This window comes from Patagioenas fasciata, chromosome 18 (genome assembly GCF_037038585.1).
Source record: "Patagioenas fasciata isolate bPatFas1 chromosome 18, bPatFas1.hap1, whole genome shotgun sequence".
Lineage (NCBI taxonomy): Eukaryota > Metazoa > Chordata > Aves > Columbiformes > Columbidae > Patagioenas > Patagioenas fasciata.
Genome location: NC_092537.1, coordinates 9,063,882 through 9,091,741, shown reverse-complemented (window position 1 = coordinate 9,091,741; position 27,860 = coordinate 9,063,882). Strand labels below are relative to the sequence as shown.

The following is a 27,860-nucleotide window of genomic DNA, read 5'->3' as shown; positions in this document are numbered from 1 at the left end:
CTCTGTCCATTGGTGCATTTACTGTTTTTGCATTTTACTTATACCACCTGCTTTATGCAAGTACTCACACAGTACCATCAGATTCATCCAGCAAGATCCACGCTCAGTGTAGTACATCATTTCAGTGCCTGCAGGCAAGAGGTGCATGGGTTTTTGTTGCCCAAATACAATATAGTCCTTCTTCTGTTCAAAATTCAAGGAGCAAATCACTTCTGCTACCACCTTGCTCTGAAAATGTTCCAGTCCAGCTAGCAGAACCTCCAACACTAAAGATAGTAAAGATAAGGCATCAGACACACATGGTATTTATCAAAACCTCCTGAGCACACAAAGCATGGCTAGAGCTCTGAGGAGAGCCCTGCCAACTTGTCCTAATGCCCCAAAGCTTGAGGTGAAGGATCTCCAGGCTATTGTACCTGGGTTGATGGATAAGAGCATGCAGCTCCCTGTCCTGCCTGGCTGCCCCCCCACCCAGGGCAACAGCCCAGCCCAAGCACGGCCCAGACTCCTCCCTGCTTTTCTACACATTCATCCTCGTTGGCAAAGCAGCATTTCTTCCTGACTCTAGGCAAATGCTGCTCATTGGGATAGACCACGGAGAGGGTGTTGGACCAAAAAGTCATGGGAGTCAAGAGGGCCAAGGCTGATGTTCCCCAGTCCTGTGCGCTGTGGGGCTGGAGGCAGCACTGCCTGTGCTGTGATCTGTGACACCCTCCACGCTGCGGAGGCCACCAAGCAGAGACCTGGGCTTTTCACATGGCTACCTGGCTCTGCCAGCCTTTTGGGGGTGGCTGCTGCTCCCCACACTGCTGGTGCAACCACCGGCACCCACGGGCATCCTCGGAGCGAAGTGTACCACGAGTCATTCGGATCAGCACCCAGCGTGTCACGTACAGATGCACGTATTGTCACATTTGTCCTGCGGTAAGGATTTTAAATGCATACAGGGACCATGGGAAAAAGCCTCCTTGACAAAAGGCAAGAAGGAAAAGCACACTGAGGAGACAGCTCTGCCCACGGAACAGGCTCTGCGGCTTCTCCGCTGGAAAACCAGCACGTTCCCCTCCCGGCAGAGCTGAGAGCAGGAGCTCTATGGCTTGGGCTTCCCTGTGCTGGTAAAACACGCTGCTGCTCAGCAGAGGTATGCGGGCTGTAGGGAGATGCCCAGCCTCCCCCTACCCGCCCCAGAGAAGCCCCCCGGGGGCTGCGGGACTCACTGCAAGGCTGTGGGATGAGGGAGCACAATAGCGGAGCAGAGACTGGGACACCGGAATAGGGAAAGCAAGTGTTTATAAAGGCCAGATACCCGTAACAAAAATAAACTTGTGCTTTCCCTCCCCACCCCTCCCTTGCCACCCTCGCTTTTTTTTTGTTTTTGTTTTAAATACAAATTTTGTTTTAGGAAAAATGGAAGCACCATCTGTTACAAACCAAACCAATAAGGGGAGAAAATAGAAGGAGGGGGGGAAAAAAAACGAGAGACATATTAGAATTAAACACCGTGGAATGTTAAACAGGTTACAGGCTACCGTTCTAGCCAGTGCGGTTAGGCAGCTTAGTGAATTAATTGCTTAGGAATTAAAAATAAATTATTATAAAATAGATTTCTGTACATTTTACATACATATATATCTCTTTATATATGCAAACCGTGCTGGGCAAGTAATTACAGGGGACTTTCCCACACCAGCCTCAGTCCCAGCCGAAGTCCTGCCCCGTCATCTGGTAGAACTTCATGTTGAAGGGCCGGTAGAAGTCCCGCAGTCTCTGCACCACCTCCTGGTCTATGTCGGGGTGGGTCCTGCCTTTCGTCTTCCCCAGGCAGTGGGGTTTGCTGCTGCCTTCTGCCTTCTTCAGGCAGGGGAAGCCCTTGGTTTTGTTGAAGTAGAAGTGTTTGTCGGTGATGATCCTCTTGAGGCCCAGAAAGTCCTGGACCCTGCCCAGCTCCCCCGCGGGGTCGCTGATCAGCCTCTCCCCGCTGACGAAGAGGATCTGCCCGATGGGGAAGTAGAGGAGCCAGTTCTCCAGGTGCTTGGCGTAGATGCCGATCTGGATGGCGCTCCACGAGGTGTCGATCAGGCCCGTAGTCCTGTTTTTGAAGGTCAGGCTCTCAAAGGTGGGGATATCGGGCTTCTTGGAGAGCGTCTGGGTATAGTCCGAGATGGCTCTGGTGACGGGGTCCCGCACCACCACGATGAGCTTCGTGCCCTTGGACATGGAGGAGATGCGGGCTGGGGCCTCCTTGGTGACAAAGTAGCTGGGGGTCTTCTCCATGGTGATCTGCCCCTCCAGGGTCCTGGGCATGAGGTCTCTGATGACAAAACACAGACACACAGGTCAGAACAGCAGGAACAAAAATATGCATATCCATATATATATATATAGATAGATGTTCACACATAGATATACAAGAATTCTTCTCCCTAAAATGCCTACACAGGCCATTCAGCTCATACAGATAAATCTATTTTCCATTGATTTAGGGATTAGGAGGGGATTTATTATTAAAGGCCACTGTATTAGAAATCCAGCTGCGTAATCTCCCAGTTATCCATGAGTGGATTAGCCCGGCTACGCTCTGCATCAAGAGCTGCTGGTGGCATCTTCAGCACATCCCAGTCCAGCAGCCAAGGGACAACCTCTCCCCTCCGCTGCCACACAGGCCACAGCAGGTCAGGATACAGGTACAACCACGGAGAACACAACCTCAGCTCACGGGTAGGACGTACCCTCACAAAACATCCTCGAAACCTAAAGCCTTCAGTGATTCCACCTCATTCCCTGGCTATTTCTAATTAACCACGTGGGCAAAAGCTAGAGAGCTTGCAGAAGTGATGGAAGTGGCAAGAAGCAGGAAGAGTAATTTTTTCCTATAATTCACTAGGCAAGCCTAAATATTTTAGACTATTTGCCAATTCTTTCCCTTTATAACCCAAAGGGACTCATTTGCTCTAGGTTCTGAGACCGTTAAAAAAAAAGAAAAGGCAAGAAGGGAGAGAGCCACTAAATTAAAGCCATAAAACTTGATTAAGTTTTCAAAGCATCTACCCAGCACAGAGCAATAACCGGCCAGTGCGACCTGCGAGCCTCAAACAGCGTTTCCCTCAGACAAACGGCACTGCACACAGAGGCTGTTTGCTCCCCAATGGCCATGTCCTCCCTTACCGCCTGTTTGATTCTACAGCAAAGATCACCATAGGCTTCTGCAATTGAAAATGCCACTGATACTTTGTGCTAAGGCCAATGGTTGCCCCAATTAAGAAGCAAATGGAAAATAAAAGATCCATCTGTTATGAGGCCAAATAATAGGACCCCAGGAATCAGAGGTCTGATTGAATCAAAAATCATCGTGTGCCCACGAAAGTTGCTCAGTAGCTATTTATGCAACTACTATCACGCTTTGTTGGAACGATAAAGGACTCAGCACTCCGATTCAGTGCGAATCATGCAAAGCCATTTATTACAGAAACATGTCTCTATACATGCAACTATTCTCTAATCACGAATCCACGCTCCAAGCATGGATTCGCTAAATGAGTATCATGGGCAGTCCACACGCTGGAGCCCCACCGATGATAGGTCCGACGACTCACGCCATGCTGAGGCCCTGTTAATGAAGAAACGCCCCTCTTTCTCACAGCAGATTCTGTTCTCAGCTTCTCGAAGTGGCCTTGAGATTCCTTTGGGCCTGACTAATTCAACAACATATCTCCTTTGAACGAAACCCCTCCACAACGCTCTACCTGGTATTTTACACCATCAGCTTCTGCACTAAAGCAGTGAGGTGTGCTGGGGTCTGACCAGAGAGCCCCTTCTCCACAGACCCATGGTGGGAGATGGTCCCCGCACCAGTTCTGCACGGGGCACTGGGAGATGTGGCGATGGACAAACTGGACTGTGGAACAGCAGCTTGTGGAAACCTCCGGCCATGCCCAAGGGTGGTGGCAAACCCTAGGGCTGCAGTTTCAAGGCCACACAAATGGAGTTTCACATGCAGATAAAAATCACGCTCATCTACCAGACACCTGGGACACGAGCGCTTCTGGAAGTCAGGAGACAGTGTGTGCCAAAAACCAGTAACCAAAATAAAACTCTGACTAATCCTTCACCTTTCTGGCCAGCTCCACAAACTGTAACACCTTCGCAGAAAGAGCCAGTCAATAACACCCAGCAAGCAACTCTTAAATCTATCATGGGCTGATGTGGGTTTCGACAGCCTGCTTATTAAGTGATGTCTCTTTTTACAGCCACATTAAATCTGAGTTCTACATCCTGCGCTGGCCACCAATTGCTTTCTATCTTGATTTAAGAGGTTGGTTTCAATCCATGAGGTCCTTAACAGCCTGGGACCTGCTTGGAGAGGAGACTGCTGCCCAAGATGTGCTCAGGACAGCCCTGCTACACCAAAGCCCTTTGGCTCAGGTCAGGTCAGCTTGCTGTATGGGGCTCTGCACCTCAAGATTGACTTCTCCAAGACTACTACAGTCAGTATTTATCAGCCTCCTGGGAAGGATGCAAGGCTTACTTTTTCACTCCTTGCACAAAAGAGGCATTGGGTAGGGCTGGGCTGTGAAGCAGGAGGAATTGCTGGGGGCGGAGGTGCTGAGTCAATTGATCTGGTTGGGAAACACAAGTTCCTAATTAGTGTTTCAACAAACACAGAGGAATGCACCGTGCAAGTGGAAGAGAGCAAGAAGCAACTCTATCTAATACACCGGGCTGGTGTTGTCCCTTTGCAGACCAGTCAGCTCCTGAACTCACACTGTATTTGTGGCTGAGGACATTCAACATCCAACAGAGCTGAACACTCAGTTTTCTGAAGGTCTAACCCTCCAGAATTGTTATTTTTAAAGAGAACCTGAATTTTTGGTAGTTTCAGAAATCTTGCTGGTGACCCATCCCAGCAAGAGAAGCAAGACAAGGCACATTGGCACTGCTCCTGCCTTCCGGTCTGTCAGCACAGGTCTAAGATGAACAGAGCTTGAAATGGAGCCTTCAACCCAAGAACAAGAATGGAATCCACCCAAACCAGCCTTCAGACCCTACCTCCAGCACTCTCTTCCTTCATCATACCCAGAGAGGTGCCAGGCATAGCCCAGAACTAAGATCCTTGAGATTGTTTCAGACGCTGCCTTGTTTGGAAAGCGGCTGCATGAAAGCTAGACAGCAGCAAGTAACGCCAAATATTGTGGCCCACGGATGTGGTTTGAACCTCTGACAGCATCACATCCAGGAAAGCAAAGTTTTATTGCATAGGCCTGTTGTGAGGAGCTTTCTCATGGTTTCCATAGTCTCCCACAGAGGCACCATCCGTCATGCTGGCAGCTGGAGACAACAGAGCCCCAGGGACAGGAGGAACTGGTACGTTGGCTGGTGTGAACTCACATTGGTGGAAAAGTCACCAAGAAGCCTTTATTCCCACTCAAACCACAACCGCAGAAGAAAAAGTTGGCGCACGTATAGCATGGCAGCTCCGGCACAACACGCAGGACATACATGTTGGTGGAAGGACCAGGATCCAGCTCTGAACACATCTGCGCTAAACGAGAGCTGTTGCAGAGGGAGGGGAAAGAGGAGCCCAAATGGTCAGAAGAGCTGTAGCCACCATGTCCTGGCAGGATGCAACCCCTTTGGGCAAAAGTAACAGCAGAAACCCCACGTTCAGCACAATGTGGCATGCAGAGCTGAGCCCGGGGTCAGCTCGTGACAGCTGCGGAGTCCTCTGTGTCCATGGAAGCTTCAAAGACACGTTAGACACCTGGGCAGCTTCTGCCAGCGCTGTTTGGTGCAAGGTAAGAACGGTGGAGGTTCAGCTACCACCGCGTCCACGTGGGAGAGGAAAGGGACGTGACAAAGAGAGTCGGGCTGTGGGAAACAGGGAGCTGAGCTCGGACTAAAGCTGCTGCGCTTGTTGGGACAGGGCTGGAAGGAGACACCACTGAGGGCTGCGGCGGATGCTGTAGTAGAAAATAAAGATAGTATGAAAAGCTTGGCAAGCAGTCGCTCCTGCCTTGTTCTCCTCCTGCCTTCTGGCAACCTGGAGTTCAAAGACCTCTGGTGCCAGCACCTGCATCCAAATCATCCCATTTCATAGCAATTGTGAACTGTCTAAGCATTTCAAACCCATGAATACTTTTGGCCTTGAGAACATCCCACAGCAGAGAGTCCCAGCACCGAAGTGCTGCCTTCACCTCTCATTTGAACTTTCCCTGCGCATCCCTGCTTGGGAAGGCACCTGATTTCTGGGTGTGAAAGAGCAAAGGGAGGATGAGAAGCATCAGACTCCTGGCATCCCTCCTGGCAAAGCGCTGTGGGGGCTCAGCGACGCTCTGGGGTCTCAGTGAGAGGAGGGAGCTGCTGTGTGAGCACAGCGATGAATTTTCCAGCACAGCGATGAATTTTCCAGCACAGCGATGAATTTTCCGCAGGCAGAGAGCAGAGCCCCTAACCCCGAGCTATTAACATGTCAAGTGGGACAGAGGAAAAGCTTTTCCTTTAATGAATATTTCCTCCGTGAATCCTGCACCCTTCGTAGGCGAAGTGATAGGCTTAGTCTAAAGATGGATTGGCCTACTTTACCTATTAACCACTTAGACTAATGTAATAAAGGCTCTCCTTATTCAAACAGCCCTAATCCCCAGCCCCACACAGCTCTGAAGCCTGGAATAAGAAGGGATGCTAAAATGAACTCTGCCAGGCTGCTGCTTGGAGAGGCACTGGGGGGGTTGATTTTGTATTTTTTTAAGTGCAAATTTCTCCAATGTGAAAACCGGACCCAGAGCGAGATAAATTTACAAAGTGGGGATGACAGGTGGCCACACGGTAATCCAATCCCGATGCCTAATGCCCTTTGTGGCAGCTTTTGTCTGCGCAGAGGGGCTCCGGGCTAATCTGCTGCCACGTCTCAAGGAGGAACAGCGAGGGGCCGGGGGGGCCAGGGGGACCCCCGCGACCTGTGCTGTGTTATTTGCTGCAGGTAGGACAGAGCACATTACTGACTTTATCCGACGTCTGTCGGGCCCCCCACGCACCTCCTGCCATTCCCCAGCACCCACTGGGATAACCCAGGGTCTGGCGGAGCCCAAAGCCCCTCGGCAGGGCTCAGCCCAGTGGGTGCGGAGATGCCAGACCTGGCCGTCTGACCGCACAGAGTTCACCGTCAGGCTGTCACCCAGCACGCTCAGGTGCCAAACAGGAGTCCCAGAGCCAAGCAGATGATGATTTTCCCTTCCTGGGGAGGGTTTTGTGGCACTTGTATTCCTATCCAGAGCCACCCAGCATCACTTTTGGAGATGTTCTCCTCACCCCAGCATGCTCAAGAGTTCAAGTCCCACTGGTAAATGTTAAAATCAGGGTGTCCCGTGCCACAGCGATGGCACCCTCTGGTCTCAAACCCCTCTGCTCCAGAACACCCCCTGAGCTGCCTCAGTTTCCTTCTGCAAGGGTGACAAAACTCTCCCAGAGGAGACAGAGACCTGGGAGTAGAGTATTGGGGAAAGAAGAGGAGAATTATTATGGTCAGGATAAGACAGTGTAGTATAGGGATGCAGCTATGAGATGCAGAGCAGGGAGCGCTCACAGCAGTCCCTGTGGCAGCTCTGCCAGCACATACAGCAAGAATTGCCTTTCATGCAACAATTTCTAGACCTTTCCCCACACAGCTGTTCCTTATAAGCACAGAAAATAGGAGAAAAGGTAGAAAAACCAAGTCAAACTGTTTTGGACTATTTTAGACATCATCCACATCCATGCCAAGTTCAGACCTGTAATCCAGAACCATTTGCTTTGCCGCCTGGCCGTGCACAAGCAGAGAATCCCACCTATTTCAGCACAGTTGCTACCCAAATTCCTGACTGGTGTTTCAAGAAAACAAACAGTGACTTCTTCCCAGAAAACCAGATTTTGGTAACTTGACTGTTTCTGGGGAAAGTGCCCCCACATCCTCCCAAACGGCTGTCTCAGAAACCACACAGATCAGACTGAAAGCTTACGCTGAGAAGGTGAACAGAAATGGATAAAGTAGGCACAAAAGCTCTTCTCCCATGCTGGGAGGAGACTGATTTTTAGTCTCCAAAGTCATGATAGAGTTTGGAAACCCAAGGTGACAAGCCCAGGCAGCACAAGCCAGAATGTGGCACGTGATGAATTTGTCAGGACTTTTGCTGCATTTCTAAATTGCAGGTTTGAAAGCAAATAAACCTGCTGCTACCAGCTCAGAAAAGCCATGAAGGAAACAAATGCAGAAGACGAGGCAGGTTGAAGCCTCATCCCCTCCCTTGCTGATGCTCTCCTGCGCTGTCCCCTGTCCCCATCCCAGCACAGTCCCGCTCAGGGTCCCACCAAAGCCAAAGGACTTGTTTCAAACCACAGTCTGTCCATTCGCTGCTTTAAACACTTTTCAGGAGGGTTTATTGCTGTTCCCACCCTGCACAGCCAATTCTCATTTTAAATCCCCCTGCTTCTTCCTCTCCTCCCCCGCCACAGTAAATAAATTTAGGCCAAGTGAGCTAAATCTAGTATCTTGAAAAAGAGCCGTAGACACCCAGGGAAGGATGGGGGTGGCATCTCCACTGCTGGCAGCCTTCCCTTCCAGCCCACCCGCTCTGCCAAGGCGATTCCCAGTTGTTCCCAGTCTCCGAGGCAGCACGTTGCTGTCAGGAAGCAGGAAAAATTTACAGTGGTGATCAGAGCAGGATTGAAACCACGCACTTGCAGTCCACTCCAGCACCTGACCACGAGCAAGAGGTCTCCAACACTCTGGGACACGAAAATCCAGAGCACCACCAGCTCAGCTCCCAAGGCCACCACACCAGACCCATCCTGACCCCACCCTGCGTGGGACTGATCACAGAATCATCAAATCTCAGAAATATTCCTTAAAAGCAAAAGCCTGACAAGCCCTGGGAAAGACTGTTAAAGTAATTAAGTGTTTTAATTACACCACGGAGCCGCCAGCAGCAACGAGGTCAACTGGCTTCAAAATTACCCGCTTGGCTTCGGCTCTGCTTTCTGGTGGCAGCAGGAAGATGAAGGAGGAAGAAGAAACACAAAGAGAAGAGGCAATAGCAAATTCCTCTTTGGGCTGAGAGAACTCGCTGGTTTATTATTTGATATATCACATTTTTCTTACCAAAATTTCCCCCGGCCCAGGATACTGTTGCACCAAGGACCTGTACAGTAGCACGCAGCCTCTCCTCTTTTTATGACCAGCAGTAACGGCAACATGTGCACCTTTGTCTGGAGCGGGAACCCATTGTTTGGGTTGGCAAATTATACAACAATAAAAAGGAACGGCTGGGAACCAGCCTTGGCCTTTTTGAAACGGGTGTAACCCTATCCAGCTCTGTCAAACACTCGCCACGACGTTTACACGAACCAGATGATGGGAATTAATGAACTTTGGGGGTGAGGAAGGGGTAGGTAAAGGAGGAGGGCAAGGGGGACAAAAATACGTGGGCCTGAAAGTAATGTTTTTCTCACTCTCCTTGCTCCCTGCCCCCAGATCTGACAGGTGCCCTTCACCTGTTGGGAAGTTTGGGGATTAAAGGAGGGAGAGGAGGGTAACAGCATGTCAAGGCTCCAGGACTTTGATAGGGCCGAAGAGCCAGTGGCCACAGGTGGCATTGCCACATGCACCATGGGAACAGGCTCTGGCCTGGCGTTGAGTCTGAGCTAAGTCCCTTTGATGCAGATAAAAAAACCCCATCAAAGGCTGGGGGGAGCGGGGAGATGTGTGGCATCGGCAGATGGTCCTTTCGTCCCCACTCCATGCAGGCAGAGCCAGGTTGTGCCCAACAGCTCCGGCAGATCAAAGCAAGAAGTGCCTTGAAGACAGGACAACGGCTGCTGCAGTCAAGAGGGGATGGGTATTTTTGGGGATTTTTATTTTTGCAAAGGATTTTATCCACCTCTGCATTGAGATCCGATCTAGGAGCCACCGCAGAGGCTTGACCATCCCCGGGCTGCAGGTGAGGGACACGGGGAGCTTTGCCCGGCCACAGCGCTGAGCAAACAGTTTGCAATGGCATCTGAGCACCCAACATGGACAAAGCAGGGCCTGATCCATGCAGAAAACCTGGGGGGAACAGCAATGGGTGTGATGAGCTGAACCAGCCTCTGCCCCAGCCCAAACCTTCATCCCTCCCAGACGCCTCCCCCGCCTCACGGGTTTAAGTGGCTTAATTAGAAGCACAGACTCATAACCCACATAACAACATGTTATCTCTCACAGGGCTGTTGCCTTGTATAAGTGCCATATATGGTTCACTGTACAGCTGCAGCCTACAGGGGAGGAATAACCCATGGCAGCAGAAAACCTTGATGGGAGACTCATCCACATGGGGTTTGTGCTTTTACAGAGAGCATAATAAAGAGATCAAAGAGCCACAAAGACTCATTTGAGACTGATGGGCGATCACTCCTGGTCCATGCCCATCGTTGGTGATGGATGCAATGGCATGAAGTTGAATTTGGAGGCAGCTGGTGAAGCGACCCCCCTCCCTAGCCCTGAGCTGATGCTCCATGCTGGCAGCTTTTGGGAGGAAGGCCTCAAGGGGATGAGACCAGCCTGGAAGCTTTGGACAAATGTATCCTGCTTGCAGATGCTCATGTGGATGCACCCATAGTGTTCAGCCCTCTACTCCAAGCGAAAAGCCCTGCAGCCCAGGGATCTCCAGCCCCAGCCACAGGAGGACTCGGGCAGAGCAATAACGGGCCAAGCAGCACCCCCTGCTCCCCATCGCTCTCCCAGCCTCCATCCAAATTCAGCTCAGGGGCTTTCCTGGTGCTGATGCAGTTTGTCCACCTAATAACCCTCAATGGAACTCTCTTCCAGCCCCTTGTCCAGGTTTCTCCCTAACCCACGCAGACCCTCCATGTGCTCAGCCTGACCTGGGTCCTTGCTTTGCCTGTTGAGCACCAGCTCCTGGCCTCGTGCCACAGCCCCAATCCTTGCACCATGACACTGGCCTGACCCTCCCTCTATCTCCAGCCCAGCTCGGGCTTTGTAGAGTACCGTATCTTCCCCCAAAACATCTCTTTGACAGCCTCAGGTCTCCCAGCCTGCTTGGTCATTCCTCAAACAGAGATTCCTCCAACCCTAAAGAACAAACCCAAAACGTTGCCATCAACACCAGGACTCCTGTACCTACTGAACACAGGCTGCAGAGACGTGGGGCTTTCTTTGGACTGGGAAGGTCCAAACTTCCAATTATTTTCTCCCTCTTCCCCCGCAACAACCTGAGATGTTATAACTGCTCAGCAAGAACCTTCCCTCCTCCTTTGCTGGAGTCAGCCAAGATATTCATCAACTTCAGCAGTTCATTATAAGGACCATCCTCTTTATGTAAACACCGAAGCCTCTTTCTGTCCTCCATCATACTTAAAAGCTCTGAACTTCCACTAAATAATTATCTTCACCGAAGGGAGAGGGGCAGCACTTTACATCTCAAAGGGCTGCTTTGGAGGGATTTACAATAATTTAAGATGAAGTGGTAAATATTCTATTCACTCCAGTTCATCTCCAGTAATAATTTTAATCCTATTAGCAAGGTCCCAAGAAAGTGATTGCATTATCATCTAGTGAGCATCTATGTGGCTTTCTTGGAGGGGTGGGACGGGGGAGGCCATATAGGCAAGTGAAGAAGTAAAAGCAACAAAAGATGCGATTGCCAGCACTTCCCCTCCCCCAGAAGGATTTGGTCTCCATTGTCCCGATGCTTCAATAGTGCTTTGCTCTGAAAATAAGAGCTTTTGAGCACAGTAAGGGGGTGGGGCCGAAATGAGCATCTTATTCCTCTCGGTCCCCCCCGGGTTCCCTTTCATGGCCGCGGGTCCCCCCGGTGCGGCTCCGGCCCACAAAGAGCACACGTTGCTGTTCCTGCGGGCGCGGGGGCCGGGAGCAGCGCCGCGATTAAAAACTAATTGCTGTTTATGGGTGAGTTCTTTGGAATATCACCCAGCATCACCGGACTTCACTGCCCACCGGTCAAGTCATGTGAGATTACTCTAATCTGTCCCCATGTCCCCAAAAAAGGGAAAATAAAGACCTTTTGTTTCAAAGCAGAGCAGGGAGGGGGCAGTTCTGTGAAGCTCATGATTTAAAGCGGGGGGTGGAAGAAAAAAACCAACAAATCCTAAACCCAGCAGGAAACATGACTGAGCTAACTGGTAAACTGGGACTAAAGACCTTTTCCAGCAGATTGCAGGGCCAACTGTCTCCGCCAAACCGTGTATTTTACTCCTGCGCCATCTCACCACTTAGTACACCCTGTGGGAGTGTTTCACTGCAATTTACCCCTGTGGTTGCACCAGTGTCATGTCCTTCCCTCTCTTTGGCCACCAGCGAGTCCTCACCACCTCCACCTCGGCTCTGCTCACCCTGGATCTAAGTCAGCAGCTACCCCAGGGTTGCGCTGGTGCAGGTCTGGAATGAGCCAAGATTACTTTCACGGTGTCCAAGAGTTTATTGCAAAGCAGTAGAAACATTCTTCTCTATAAATTAAACAGACAACAGCCTGAAAGGGAGGAAAGAGGAAGAATTTTAGGCATTTGCAGATATTCCAGTGCTCACAACTCACTCCTGGGGAAAAATAAATCCTCCGTGCTGCCTCTTACTCTATCGCAACCAGAAGGACCAGACATTTCTCTTCCCTCAAAAATTTATAGCCTTGCATTAATGTTATGTGTACTAAGCTCCTGCTACACAAAGATTTGGTGGATCCACTTATGGATTCATTGCAAGATGAAGCTCTTGCTCTTGGAGCCTCTTAGAGAGATTGCTGGTTTAACACATCCTTGTACCAGAGATGTCACTAATTGAACTCGGCTTTACCTGGGTAGCACTGATCCTGCCCTTTGTGGGAAGTTGGAACTAGTGTCTGCTGAGCCTGGACTGGCTCAGCACCTGCAAGCACAGAAGGAATGTCCCCATCCAGATAAAAAGGCAAAGCCTGAGAGTCAGGGTCTGGGGTTACCAGCTAAACTGTAGAAAGCAATAAAAAAAGGCAAAACCCAAGATATGGATTTTGCAAGGCTTTTGCTAACTTGGAGTAGGCTTAAGCAAAGGAAGCCTGGCTTGGAAAAGGCTTAAAAGCAGATACATCATAGCTGGTGGGACATCCAAAACACATCTGGGGACAGAAATGTCCCCTGCAGCAGAGGATGTGTGGCCAACACAGTTGTCACTTGGCTTCAACCAGCTCCAGAGACCCTGATTTCAGGGGTTTGGTTTCAGCTCCAGCTGGAGAACAAACAGGCTGTTCCCACAGCTCCCATCACAAAAACACCACTTGCTGTCACCTTTCTTGCCACACAGCAGCAACTCGGCCACGTCCAAGCCAAGTTAAAACCCCACAGGCACTGCTACTTATCGGTCTTTCAGACATCTCCTCCTCATAGGTCTTAGGAAAATGCCTCCTTGCAGCCAAGGGAGCAACCTCCATCAGGTTAAACCCCATGGAGATGGGGATCTGGGATTCGGGGGAGGCAGAAGCGGGTGTTGAGGTGCACAGAGCCGGCACTGCAGACTGCATGCAGCTTTACCAGCTTTCAGCTGGTGTCCCAGAAGCACCAGATACTTCAGGAATGAGAAGTCCAAACCAAGTAGCATCATGACTCAGCCGAGAGCCAAACCACCCCTCACTGTACAAGGCGCAGAGCATCCTCCCAGCTCCCCTGAAGGGACGTGCCGCAGGGCTGGACCCTGCACGGGACACCCTGTCACACCAGGTCTCCCCAGGGCTCCTGCCCCAAGCCAGGACCCCAGGAGGTGGTATTCCTGATCTAGGTAGCCCCTGGTTGGGTCAATACAGTTTATATGGATATTGATTTTTATGGCACATACTTTCTGGTTAAGTAAGCACGCAGTGATCTTCGCAGCAGCCTCTCTCTAACCACCAAAAGCAGCCGGACATGGGTGGCCGATCCCAGTACATCAAGGCTGAACAGGCAGAAATACCTGACAAATTTCCACCCAGGACAGGACTAGAAGGAGATGAAGTTCAGCACCCCTTCCCACACTGACCCTCTCCCTTGAGGCACTGCCAAGCCACCACATGTCACCTGCTCCAATTTTGCTAGAGGGGGGAAGAAAAATAAAAGACAAACAAACAAAACCACACACACACACACACTATTAAACAAACAAACCCCACACAACCAACAGCCCACAAACCAAAGAGCCAACTCCAAACTAAATGTTGCACAAATCGACACCCAGTAAACAAAACTGACCCAGTGAGATACGGGCAGGACCACGTTCCCCTATTGCCACGTTCATCAATCACAGCTGTGCTGAGAGCTTTTTTGTGCTTTCCTCCAACACAGAAATTAATGCCCTGATCTGATCTGTGTGCCTGCACAGGCAGGTAACAAGCCCCGGTGATAACATCGCCTTTTGTTAAACACCCGCATGAGCAAACAAGAGTTTGAACAGGGAGGGCTTTGCTTGCCACCTTGACACACACTTTGCCTAATCAAGCCCAGCCTTTCTGTGCTGGGGCTTTATAGATGTGGTTACAGGAAAAAGCCTCCCGATAAGCTGGAGCCCATTTCTGCCCTGAGCAACCAAACAGCTCGCACCCCTCAGTTCATAACCGATGCAGGGAAAGCATCCCCGGCGACTTGTCTGTCCTTGGGGTAAGACATGCCAAAGCGGGGCTCAAACCACCATGCTGGGTTAAGAACCCCAAAAGGGTCTGGTGCCAGTGGCAGCTGTGTGATGACTCTGCTCCTGCTCCTCTTCCTCACCATGGGGACAGCAAGGCAGGGAGGGGAGCAAGGAAAATGCTTTATTCACCCAGCAGCACTTTCCTCCGAGCACCACAAGTCCTCAGAGCATCTTCCATGTGATGACTGAGTTGAAGCCCATTAGCTCCTCGGCAGCACACGGGAAAGGAGCTCTCGGGTTGGCAGGGTCACGGCTGGCTTGAAACAAGCCTTGAGGCAGATTGACATCTACAAGTCTTTAAAAGAGGCATGCGTGATCTCCAAGAATCCACCTTCTGCACCTAAAGGGATCCTAGGGGCATCCAGCACCACCTGAACAGCAGAGGCCTCCAAAACAACAGCTCAAAAAGCAGCCAGCTTTCCATTCTCACTATGGATAAAAGAAAGTTATGATTTTTTTTCTGCCCTTTTTGATAATGCATGTGCATTTCTAATGCAAGCCAAGTGATGTTGGTGAGCCATTGCCAAACCGCAGCTGCATGAGTCCACCTGCCCCTTCAGCAACAACCAAACCAGCCACATAACCGTGCAGCACCGAAATTCCTGCTTGAGTACCTTAAAGAGAAGGGGACACCCCCTTGGACCATCAGAGGACAGGTCACCTTCCTGGTGGCCAGTCATGGCACTGAAGAACAAACTCAGAGGAGGACCAGAGGTGTAGGAAGGTGCCCAGCCAAGTGTGCCCCGTACTCGCCAGCTGGCTGCTCATTGACCTGAGTATCCCATTGTGTTGGCCAAGAATTTAAAATTGGTTTAGACTTTATTCCAAGCTGAGCCACTCAATTTATTTCTGAAGGTCTCCTGCTTCCTTCCCAGCAAGGGAGGGGTGACACCAACCTCGATTCAGATGGGTGGCAATCTGGACACCGGCCCGGTCAGTGTGTCTCCGGTTGGGATGAGCTATATTTGCCACCCGCTGGAACAAAAGGCCTGGCAAATTAATACACTGGTGATCCTCTCAGTGCTGATCCCTAAATGCATTTTAACACAAATGGGATTGTCAGCTCAACTCATTTGTTAATGGATTTGTGATTTACACTCACAAAGGAGCAGCACTGGAAATGAAGATCGCTCCATGGTAAACAGACCAGGGCAGTGAGTGAGACACATTTGTCCAGAGCAGGATTTTTTTCCCCCAACATCTCCAATCAGGCCAGTATGAACCTCCTGAGTTTCTCCTCACTGTTTTTATACCCTGGTCCCCCCGCAACATCGAAGACTGAAAAAAAAATTAAGTTGCAAGACATAAAGCAGCATGCCCATTGAGGCAATCGAGCTATAGGTTCGTGGTGCCACCACGTCCCAAGGTGGGTCCCCAGTGATGCTGCAGGACTCAGGGTAGAGCAGAAAGAGCCAAACCAACCTTGTTAAGGAGTGAAACTCCCAGCAAAGGAGGGTGACAGGCACCAATTCGCGAAACGTGAAGGAGCAGGTCTGTCTGCAGACTCCCCCCCTGGCTCGGTCATTACGTGGGATCATGACGTGGTCATGAGCAGTCAACGAAATCCAGTCAAGAGCTCTTTAGAGAGCAGGCTCGGCTGGTGGAGATGCTCTGCTGCAAGTACCACAGATGCAAAGCACGGCTTCTAATGAAAAAGGTATTCACATAATTAGAGACTTCACATCACCATACCAATGATTTGACCCAGTCCAGCACACTCGCTCAGGCTGTATTTAAGAGGGCTTTCCATGCTTGTTTTCCACTTCTGACTACTTGGGTTGTCTTTGTAACCCTGCCCACCACTTCACACCCCACAGGCTGCCACGACAGGTCTACGGCAGCAACCAGAAAGGACCTCTTGGAGCAAAATTACATGTGCCAAAACCCAGCACCGACCTTCAGCATCCCACCCTGTTTCCATCGACAGTCAATTTCCTTCCAGAGTCACCGGCAGGGTGGAATTATCCTGTAGAATTACCCCAGAGTCCTTCAAGTCCTTCCACATAAAGAGCACAGTGGGCTGGTCTGCTGAGGCCTTGGAGCACAACCCAAGTGAAATGACTTTTCCCTGAACACTGAGGGCTCTGAATGAGATCTATTGTTATTCAGATGAAACCAAGTGTCAGATTAACAAATCAATGGGCATAAGAGATATAAAATGGGTTACCATTGAAGCCTTTCAAATACCCAAACATATGGATGAACCAAATGTGAATTGTAATTGACTCACCCGCACCTTTGATCTCTACACCCTTGGGTTCCCAAAGAGACAGCCCGGCCTCCTCTGACCCGGACTGAACCCATTGAGGACTCCATTGTGAGTCCTCAACAAAGTCTTTTCGCTCTGCCTCCATCTCCTGGATGTAGATACAACCTGGCACTTGGAGACAAGCCAGCTCTGCCTCAGAGAGCCAGGGAGCTGGACAACCCCAGTTACCCTAACACAACATCTCACATAGAGCCCATCAGCCCTGGCCAGCTCCTCCCACCAGCCCTGGCCCCAGTGGTGCCCCTCAGTCAACTGGACATGCACAAGGAGATGATCAAGGAAGCCATAGAAGAGGCCCTGGGCAGTGCTGACGCTCACTCCTCCAGTAGTCCCGGAGCTGGCCACGGGGTCTATTGGGTTTTCCAAGGACTTCGCTGTGCAAAGCCAAGGATCAGGCTTTGCTGATGGGTTTGTGGCATGCACGTGCCCTGACTGCAAAAACAAGTCTGACCTAGAAGTGCTGAAAGCTGCTCTGCTCTTCTCCAACTGCCTCAACAGCACATGTCACCTACGCTTGATTAGGAAACACAATTTTTGATTTTCTGGGCATATTTCTTCACCTACATTAAAAGTAACCTCGACTTTAAATGTTTTCCCTAAATTTATACTTTTGGGGTTTGGAGTGAGTTTTGACCAGTTTTAGACAGATGCGAGAGAAAAAATAAAAGCAGCATAATTTTTGATACCACACAAATCTCAGCTCCACAGGAGTCACAAACAAGCATCTGTTTGGGTTTAGTTTCAAGCCTCATCAACAAACTTTAAGTTCCTGTAGCTCTTCCAGGAAAGCCAGCCTGGGTTATTCTTCCACTTCCATGCTGCAAACCCCACACAACTGTCCTTTCTGTGGAGGTTTTAACCCCACACTGAGGTTTCCCCACCACCACGGTGAGAAACAAATTATGCAGCTCAGCTTTTGCTGTATTGAGCCTCAAAGCAATAGGAGCCTTGAAACACCTGTTGATAAAGACAAATCCCAGCAGCTATTCCCAGCATCAGGCCTCAATATAGAGTCACAGAATCTCTTTTGCTGAAAAAGACCCTCAAGATCATCAAGTCCGACTGTTAACCCACCCTTGGCACTACCCCATGTCTCTCAGAACCTCATCTCTGCATCTGTCCAACCCTCCAGGGCTGGTGACTCCAGCACTGCCCTGGGCAGCCTGTTCCAATGCCCCACAACCCTTTGGGGGAGAAATTGTTCCCAAGATCCAACCTCAACCTCCCCTGGTGCAACTTGAGGCTGTTTCCTCTCATCCTATCACTTACTACTTGGGATAATATAGAGTGACGTGACCCCCATGTGTCTTCTCCTCCAGCATCAGCAAGAGGACTGGGTTTGATGGTCAAACTGGGTGAGCCAGGGGTTCCCCTGGAGCAGGCGTTGCTCTGCACCCATGGTTTTGGGGTTCAGACCCAGTCATGCAGCTGCTTGACCCAACTGGAAAGCCTTACTGGGACAGCTGAGAGTGCAACAGGTCTCACCCACAGAGGAACCAAGGAAGGAAAAGACCGTGGGGAGGAAGGTGAACGACAGGAAACTCCCAGGCTCTTAATCTGCTTTAGGACCACACGAGCTTGCTGTTTATATATAGCTTAATTAATTATTACACTGCATTTAGCCGTGTGACCTTGAGATGGTCTCTGGGGGGAGCCAGCAGCCGCGGCGCAGCCGGCCAAGGCGTCGGTGTGTGCCGAGACACCGGGACGCTCCTGGCGCGGCTCCTCACGTGCGTCCGGCTGTCCGGGCAGCGCCAGCCTCTCATTACGGAGCTTCGGAGCAGACGGCAGCTCCCAGCCCCTCTCGCCTTGCAGCAAAACCCGGGTTGAAACCCTAACCGGCTATTCCACTTCTGCTTTGGCAAGGCTGATATCTTCTCCCAAGGCTTCGTTTGCTGCCCAACACCCCTTATTAGCTATTCCTTCTGCTTGTCAAAACACCATGCAGACAGCCCAAGGCTCGTTAGTTACCAGACCAGCTCAAGAGGGAAATTAAAAAGGGTAAATAAAAAAGAAAAGCTACGAGCTCTATGTTACGTTGCAACAAGTTCAGTGCACAGTGCTGGGGAGGCAGGAGGGAGACAGACAACAGGCTTTGCTAAGCCCTTCCTAGAGAAGCAAAGCTGAGGCTGTTCGGCTCGCAGACTTTGCTCAGTCCAGCCACGGTGAAGCCAGGGCAGGTGCTTGTGGATGCTCACAGACACCCACCAAACCCACCATCCCAGGGGAGACCCTCTGGAGCCTCCCCCTTCTCAACCCACTTGCAGAAGATGGGGACAGCCCAGGGGACCGGCTCTGATGTGGTGTAATTCCTTAAATGTGACACCAAAGGAGGGTGCAGGGGGTTTGCAGCAGAGATGCGCGGCACCTCGGTATCGAGCATCACCTTCATCCCGACACGCAGAGACACAGGGCACAGCAAACCGCAGGGTGCCTCTGCAAGTCACATTTAGCAGCTGTGTATAAACCAGCTGAGGACCATGTACAGCTGCTCTGGGACCAACAAGCTGGGACACACCTGCTGTTTACCCCAACACCTCCCGCTACCATTCCAAGTCTAATACACCTTTAAAAATTAAACAAAAACAAAAAACCCCAAACAAACGGAAGGCACGCCAAAGCTGCAGGCAGTGCCAGTTTTAAAACAAATATTTAACAGCTCAATGAAGCAACAAAGCACTTCATCAATAAATCGCCAGGGTTTCGTCCTCCCCCTAGTGACGGGAAGATCTCTGCGCTGAGCTGCAGCATCACCCAGACCCTGCTCCCGATCGAAAATACTGATGCAATTTAAGCCAGGTGTAATGCACTGCATTCTGCTTTTCCCGTGTTTAATCACTCTTTCACCAAATGAGCAGTTTTCTAACGATTTCCCACACCTCCATGCACCGCTCACCTGTACTTTGTAGACTTTCAAGTTTCAATAGAAGTTTGCATTCAATACTTGAGACAGACTGCAAGATCAGGGCCTTAATAAAAGGTTGTGTAGCTGTTTAATCAAAATCAATGGCTTTTGGCTTCTGTGGGGACGTTTTCCGCACTCACAGTCCCACGGACACTGGCTGAGGGCCTGATCCTGAGGGATCATCAAACGCAGCCAAGTTTGGGGACCTGCTCCAGTCCTGGCCACCAACACGCTGCTGGAGACTCATCTCCTCCTCAGAGCCAGCTTCCAGCATGAAAAGCATATTTTTCTAGAAGAGAATCGGTGTTTTCACTCCAGCTGCTCTCAGCACTGCTGGATCGTGGTTGTGCTAACACAGGATTTGGCCTTGCAATCACTTTCAGCAAGGGATGTATAAAATATATACATCCACCTATAATATTATGCATCAGCATATAAAATGAAGGCCCGCGCACAATTCTCACTTTGGGCTGAAAGAGCTGCCAGGAACGTGCACCAGAGGGAAGAGGCCGCGCCAATTCATGGAGAGGCTACAACCGCTCGCTTTTATTTTAAACAAGCCACTTTTCAGTGGATTTGCAGAAGTCCCCAGCAGTACAAGCTGGGAGGACTGGCCAGATCATAGCTCTGGTCTTATGAATTTTAGCAGCACAAGACACCCCAGAAGGCAAGGACAAGGGAGGAGTGCTCCCCCCAACAAAGTTCAGCAAAGCCGAGCTCCTCGGGTGATGCTGCACAAAGCCAGGTCGAGAGCTTAGGGTTGAGGGTTAGTCACGTGTGGCCCTGCAAGACTGGCTGCAAAGTAAATTCTGGGTCAGATCCTCTGCTGACATGAAGTGCTATGACTCCTTGAAGCTAAGCCACAGCATCCCTCAGTAGAGATACTCTGTCTTCATCCCTCTTCTGTAGGGAGACTAGAAAATAGAACTGATTTTGTTGCAGTCTAGTTCCAGGGGGTTTCTGAGGAGGTTAACACAGATGTAAAGCATTTAGCAGAACACAGCAGAAGTTCTCTTTCTGCTACCCACCACATGGCAGGGAACTGCCACACTGACATATTTTAACAGAACTAGTCTTAAAAATCAAATTATTCACTTACTAGAAATCGGTGAGGTCTTCTGCCAGCAACACTTCCACACCTATTATATTTTCCTCTAACGTCCCCACCAGCACCATCTAAACCCCCAACCACCCACGTATCCCAGCCGCCCTGACCCTGCGACGGGCGCACACGTGGTCGCAGCGCCGCGGTGCAAGGTCTTGCAGCTCCGCAGCCACGCAAGGCAGCTCAGCTCCCCACGCACCCTCCTCACCCCTCCATCCCTCCCAGGACAAGGACACCACATGCAAAACTACCATCACCGAGTCCTTTCTCCTCCTCCGTCTTTCCTGTTATGAAGAGGAAAACCGCCACAGGGAACGCCTGAAGACAACGTCGCACCAGGAGAGATGATCTTCCCATCGCTTTTATGGCCGAACTAAAGCCTCCTGCACATCACGTCTGAGCAGCCCCCGCCGTCCCCAGGCAGAAAGATGCTCAAGACAGAGGAACTGCTCTCCTGACCTTGGTTTCCTCTTTTCGTTTGACCCACAGCACAATGTGATGCCCTTCCCAACTTGTCCATGGGCTCCTCGCAACCACCCCCAGTGCTGGCGCAACTCCCTAATGGCAAAGCTACGCTACCAGTAAACCCCTGCCCCGAATTAACCCCACCTTCCCTCAGAGCCTGTCAATAATCAATATGTTTCATCACGGGAGCCCTCATTTCCATTAAGAAAGTCAAGATAAGGCTCATTTACTCTGTCGCCCGCCGGTGACAGCCGCTGGGCTGAGCTGAGCTGAGCTCCTTTAGAAACCACGCGGTGCTTCTCGCGAGCTAATTAAGAAAGCACGCGGCGAGCTGCTGAAAGACCTGGAATTGCAATGGCGTGGGCAAGCGCCGGTACAGTCATCAGCACAAGTCAGGACCCAGCACAGCACTTAGTCACTTCACAAACCCAGGGAGAAGCTTCTCCTCCAGTCCCTCCGCACACACCACGTGGTGACAACAGGTAGCAGCCAATAGCCCCTGACCTCCTAATTACCCCGCTGAAATGACGTGACCCGCTATTTGTTGTTCTTTGAGCTCATATTAACCCTCCCATATGGCCCTGGCCGATTCATTATCCCCTAGACCCATTGATCACCCGTGGTCACACCAGCAGAAGACACAATCGCTCAAGGTTGAGTGATCACTAAATTAGACTTCTTCCTATTTGGGATGGATTAATAGCACTGAATCCAGTCTCAAGCAGACAGAGCAGTTTAGCACGCGAGGCCTGACAGAAAGACACGTCCAGGATCAGGCCAGGTTGGAAATACAGCTCAGAAGATCAGCGGTTTGGGTAGAGTTTTTATAGCCGCTGCATCCGGGGCTTGCTGGATGCTTCTGAAAACAAAGCCTGCACTGGAAGCGCCTTGAGGTATCCGAAGCTCGGTGTGTGTTACAGACATCTGCCATGGCCCACTTGAAAAGGAAAAAAAATAAATCCCAAACCCAGAGTCAAGCCCATGGGTTTTCATTCCCATGGTTTTCATGCCAAGAAGGAGCAGAAGGCTCCCCGGCACGCCGCGCGGTGCCGCGCTAACGCGATTAGCCGGGCAGATCCACCATCCGCATCCGTCACCCCAACGCATGGTCAACTTTGAAAAGTTCAGCAGCTCGACAGGTGAGGCCGTGAAACCCGATCGGGGCAGACAATGTCGTCCCCCCCCAGCGTCGTGCTGGGAAGAACTTGTCACGTGCGTCATATCGGGCAACATGCTTGAAACGGAGCAGCGCGCTGAAACCCCAGCAACACGAATAATCTTTGCCATCTGTTTGAACAACTCAACCCTCCCCAGATCTAAAGGAATGAGCCCATGCAAACACAAGGGCCTTGCTGACTGATTGTAACAGCCCAGCCCTTCTTTTTTGGGGCCATTTTCTTCCAAACTTTGCACAGCGGCCAAGGCAACATCATGGGGAGCTGCTGCAACGGCTGAGGTCCAGGGCCATTAAAAGTCCCAGCTCGCTTACACGCAACAGAATGGCAAAGTCAATAGCTGATTTTTTATTTTATTTTTCAACATGGAGAAAACAAAATCTCAGCATGAAAGCTGCCTGGCAAAGCCACCCCAAAAAGCACAACTGTCTAGGACATGCTCATCCCAACCCAACCCAGCCCATGGGAACACGCTGGCGGAACCGACCCTTGCTCAAATACGGTCATTTGCGCCCAAAGTCCAGTTGGGAAAAAAATCAAGACTGTTCCCAAACTTCCTGGGGCAAACAAACCTTGCAACACCTCATGGAAACAAGACATTGAGTTTTGCAAGCACCCGGCTGCGTCCGCGCCGCCGGCTCCGTGCACAGTGCGGTGGTAATTAAGCGGTAGGTATTAAACCCTCGGTACCACTGTAAAGCCGAGCTTTAGAGAGACTGGACAAACACAGGGGCAAAATCCTGCCTTGCTCAAGATTTGCCCCTGGTTCTGCTGGGCTTTCACCCCAGGACTTTGAACCATCATCGCTTTATCCTTCCCCTGCTCCCAGTTTCACACTCCTTGGGGACAAATAAAGAGACTCCTGGGGAAAAAGAAAAATTAAAAGAAAAAAAAAAAGTAAGTTTCTCATGATTCAGGAATTGCAGTGAAGCAGCACTTTGCACATTAAGGTCCCCCATGCTTATTTAGGTGATTGAGGAGTGGAAGAACGCATGTTTGAAGCTGTTTATTGCACACAACCAGACTGGGCCTGATCCTGCTGGCCCAAACCACCCGTTCTCAGCACGGAGGATGAGTTCAGGCAGCTTGGCAATAGTGAGAAGATGAAGTCCCAGCACTGGAAGGATCTCCCCCTGCTAAAAAAGATAAACAGCAAAGAAGACAAAGAAGTCTCCTGTCTGCCCTGTTAGAGGCAGAAGAGCTCGGGCGAGCACCGCGACCAACACCGCAGCCGGGGGTTCCGAGCAGAGCACTCATCAAATCAGTCTGTGGTGGTGAGTGGGGCTGGGGACACGCAGCCCATGGCAGGAGAGACCAGGTAGTACAGCCCACCGGGCCTAAAATGATTTAAAAAAAATAAATAACCCCCCCTACACCCCCTCCAAAACCCACGTAACCCTAACAGCATGATCTTTGTTTTCTTACCTTAATTATAGGGCAAAATGTTTCCAAGTCGCTAGTATATTTAAAAGAGCATCACTGTTACATAAAATAAGGAAGGAAATTTAAAAATAAAATGCATCTTGACAACTGATTTTCTAGGTTTGCAAGAAACCCTTTTTAACCCAAAACCCATACAGTAAAGCCATACGAAAACAAGGGCTCTCCGTGCTGCCGGACACCCGCGCGGAGGCTGCGGCGCTGAGCTCCTCACTGCTGCGAAGAGGAAACTTCTTTATTACCCCAAAGTTGCAGGCGCTACTTAAAATTAAGTTTGCAATAGCGGCTGGATCCCGTTTCTCCTCTGTCGTGGTACATATTTTCATTTGAAGCAGTTAACATGCTGTATTCATTACTGGGGGGGAAACCCCGCACTGCGCGTACAGAAGTTATTTCCATTAGATTTCTAGCTATCTCAGTATTGAAAAATCAATTGATTTTTCTCCGCTCTTCCGTCTGCTTTTTAGGAACAGCGGTCAGCACCGCTCGATGCTGTTTTGCCTTCCACATATGGGGAGAAAAAAAGACTCTTGACAGAAAATGGAGTAAGAAAACAAGTCTGAATTCCCTCCTTCCAAAGTTATTTTCTATAGAAGAAAACTTTAGAGCAGCAATTAACATCAATATGACTAATCACAAATACCCCACAATGCAAGCCTTCATCAAGCTAAATAAGTAAATTTGTGATGCCTTCTGCCTTTTGGAAATGTGAGAAAAAGGTTGCATCAGAAGCACCTCATTATATGGCAGTAACGACTTAAACAAACAAACACTCCTAACAGATATGAGCCCATTTAGCCAGAAGCCAGTCAAATAAAACATACTTTCAATGAGATGTGGGTCAAAAAAAATCGCATCTTCACCCTCTCAAAGCCACAGCAATTGGATTTAAACTGCCAGGACACAAGTAACTCCCCCAGTTCCCAAGTTCAGTCGATTCGGGCAAAAGCATCCGAGAAGCAGAGCCAAGGCTTGCCCAGCGCGACGCTGGCACAGCCGATATTTTATAGCATTTTAATCTGATTTTATTGGGCCATTAACAAGAAAACACAAACGCATCTCCTTATTGACGTGATGATAATAAATAAAAGGCTCATTAGGGTTTGGAGAAATCAGCATGTACTTGAGGAGTGCTGAGAAGCCAAGATTCCCTGAAGTGAGAGGGAGTTTTGAGCCATATAGTGTCTGATTTATAATGCTGAAATTTATAGGAACAAACTTCTGCATCTAATACAAATTGCAGTTAGAAATAAAGCACAATTACCAAACAACTTGTCTGTTGATTCGAGCAAATACATCCTCTCCCCGTATATTTGGCATTATTTAGTCTCCCCCATTCAAGTCAAAACGGGTCCCAGTCCCACAGGCAGACAAACGCGCTCCGATCCCCAGGGTGAGTTGTACCCCAGTGATTTCAAGACCTCCAGCATCACTTTCGCTCCCCGCTTGTGAGCGTCACCATTCAGACCTGAAAATGTGTTGTATTTCAGCTACAAAACCCCTTTTGCAAATATACTACTTAATAACGTAGTGGCGTGTTTGCAGGGATAGGGCCCCACGCTGCTTAAAATTAAGCAGCTGATAAGGTGAAACTTTAAGAAGTTACACGCGACTTTGACGCCAGCTTGTCCAAATTTAAAAATAATATCTGTCCTGTAAATATTGACTTTTGCCCGCTGCATCTGGGAAAACAGATTAATGTAGTCATAAGCATTATTCTCTCCTTCTCCCCTTCCACCTCTTACTTGTAAAAGATTAATCAACCATTTTATGGTCTAATTTAGGTGCCTAATTAAAAACAGAGTTCAACATGTACAACACCATTTTGCTAATAAATCCTGACAGGTCTGCTGCTCTGTTATATGCAAGTTCTCCTTTCAAAATGCGAGATTAATATATATGTTTTTTTAAACAACTGAATTTGTAAAGATTTCATCGTGGTCGCTATGGGACAACATGCTTCACCCACCACCGAAATCCTAGAATTTCATAAAACGAAAGTGCTTTCCGAAACGGCTTCTTCCTGGCCAGATCTTATCCTGCATTCATGTCACTAACTGCTGAAGGATGGCGACATTAAAAAAATATAAGAGACATAAACCTAATTGGACTTTCAGGGTGGGAGTTTCAAGTCTACAAAGAGGTTAAAATAACTTCACAGCTCGCATCTATCTTCAAAGCTCCCATCTCTGCTCCTTTAGTATTCCTGTAAGCACTCGGCAGAAAGACACATTCAAAATATTCTTGATAAAGGGAACTTTAATCATAAAAGGATGAAAAGAAGCCGGAGTGCGGCTGGGCCCCGCACAGGGTGTCCCAGGAGCTCCGGACTCTTCTCCGCACCCACCGGCTCCCGGTTCTTCCAGCCCCCGCATCACTCACGGGGCTGCTCCCCCGAACCCCCCTCTCCAGTGCAATCCTACAATTTAGAATCTTCCCCTCCGCCAAAAACGCCTTTCATCCCGTCCCCAAAGTACACGTTACCCCATCGCATACGGCGCCACGATCTTCTCCCCAGCGCCAGGCTGCAAATTGCGAGCCCGAACAATTTATCAGCTAGAAAGCTGATTATAGTGGTAAGGAGAAAGTTAACGCAGAAGGAGCGTATGAAGCGATCGAGGAAGTTTTATCTCTAAGCAGAGCTGCCGCCTGCCAGTCCAGGGCTGCTGCTGCACTCCCAAAAAAGTCAAAAAACAAAACCCCAAAACCTGCTTTTGCTGGGAAAACGCCACCGCACAGCCTTGTCCCCCGAGCCGAAGGGCATTTCGGATACACCAGCCATCCCTCAGCAACACCCCAAGCTGAAGGAAAAATACACGCTCCAGCAAAAGCCTCGGAAGCCCAACGAAATAAGAGTGTTAAATATATATATATTAATATTTAACCTTTATTTAAAGGTTAAGTAGGGTTTTGCTGGCAGAAAGCCTGCAAACACGCCGCCGCCGCTTGGGCTAACGGGGAAAACAAGTTCCGCGCCGGTTTTGGGGTGTTTTTTTCGTGGTTTTTCTTTTTTTTTTTTTTTTTCTCGGGGGTCGTATTTAACGGAATGTTCGCATTTCGCCCCAGGACCTGCTCCGAACCCCGGGACGGACACTCCCCCCGCACCGGGACAGGGGACACCCCCCGGGTACCTGTACCAGGCGAGTCCCCGCTCGTAGTTGCGGTCGAAGAAATGGGGTTCGGCGCCGACGGCGCGGACATCGGGGTGCACCCGCAGGAACTCCAGCAGCGCCCGCGTCCCCCCCTTCTTCACGCCGATGATGATGGCCTGAGGCAGCCGCTTGGTACCGGAGCCGTTGAAGAAGCTGGAGATGGGGCTGGCGGCGTCGGGCGCTGCCCGCTGCTCCTCCACGCTGCTCTCCTCGCCCGGTCCGAGCGGCGGGGCTGCGCGGGGAGGTGAGGGAGAACCGCGGGTCGCCAACCCGGCGCAGGAGCCGGCGCAGGAGTAAAACATATAGAGCCAGAGGAAGAGCATGATGAAGAGCAGCAGGAGCCTCCGCCTCAGCGGCGGCAACGCCACGGGGACATCGAGGCAGCGATTCAAGCGCTGCCCCATGTGCCCGCGGGCGTGGCGGGATACATGGCTGGAGCCTGCCCGGCTCGGTTCGGCTCGACCCGGAGCCGCAGGGGGAACCCCCGGTACCTCAGCACGGCTCCATGGGGCTGCGCTGCCCGCCCGCTGCCTGCGCTGCCCGGCGCGGCGCCGCTCTCCCGCCCGCAGCGCAGGCACAAGGAGGCAGCAGCCGCAGCCGGACGGGCAGCACCTTCAACCTATCACAGCCGCGCTCCGGTCGCATAATGAGCCGGGCGGAGGAGCCAATCTGAAAAGAGGT

At 50.4% G+C, this 27,860-nt stretch overlaps 1 protein-coding gene across 1 annotated transcript; it reads right to left on the bottom strand.

The window, feature by feature from the left end:
* On the bottom strand, positions 1–27,810 carry LOC136109686 (heparan sulfate glucosamine 3-O-sulfotransferase 3B1-like). The gene is made up of 2 exons (XM_065852551.2): positions 27,159–27,810; positions 1–2,311 (listed from the first exon to the last, which is right to left on the bottom strand). Exons 1-2 carry the CDS (start codon positions 27,581–27,583, stop codon positions 1,693–1,695), a joined length of 1,044 nt encoding a protein of 347 aa, XP_065708623.1. The 5' UTR covers positions 27,584–27,810; the 3' UTR covers positions 1–1,692.
* Between the last annotated feature and the right edge of the window lie 50 nt (positions 27,811–27,860).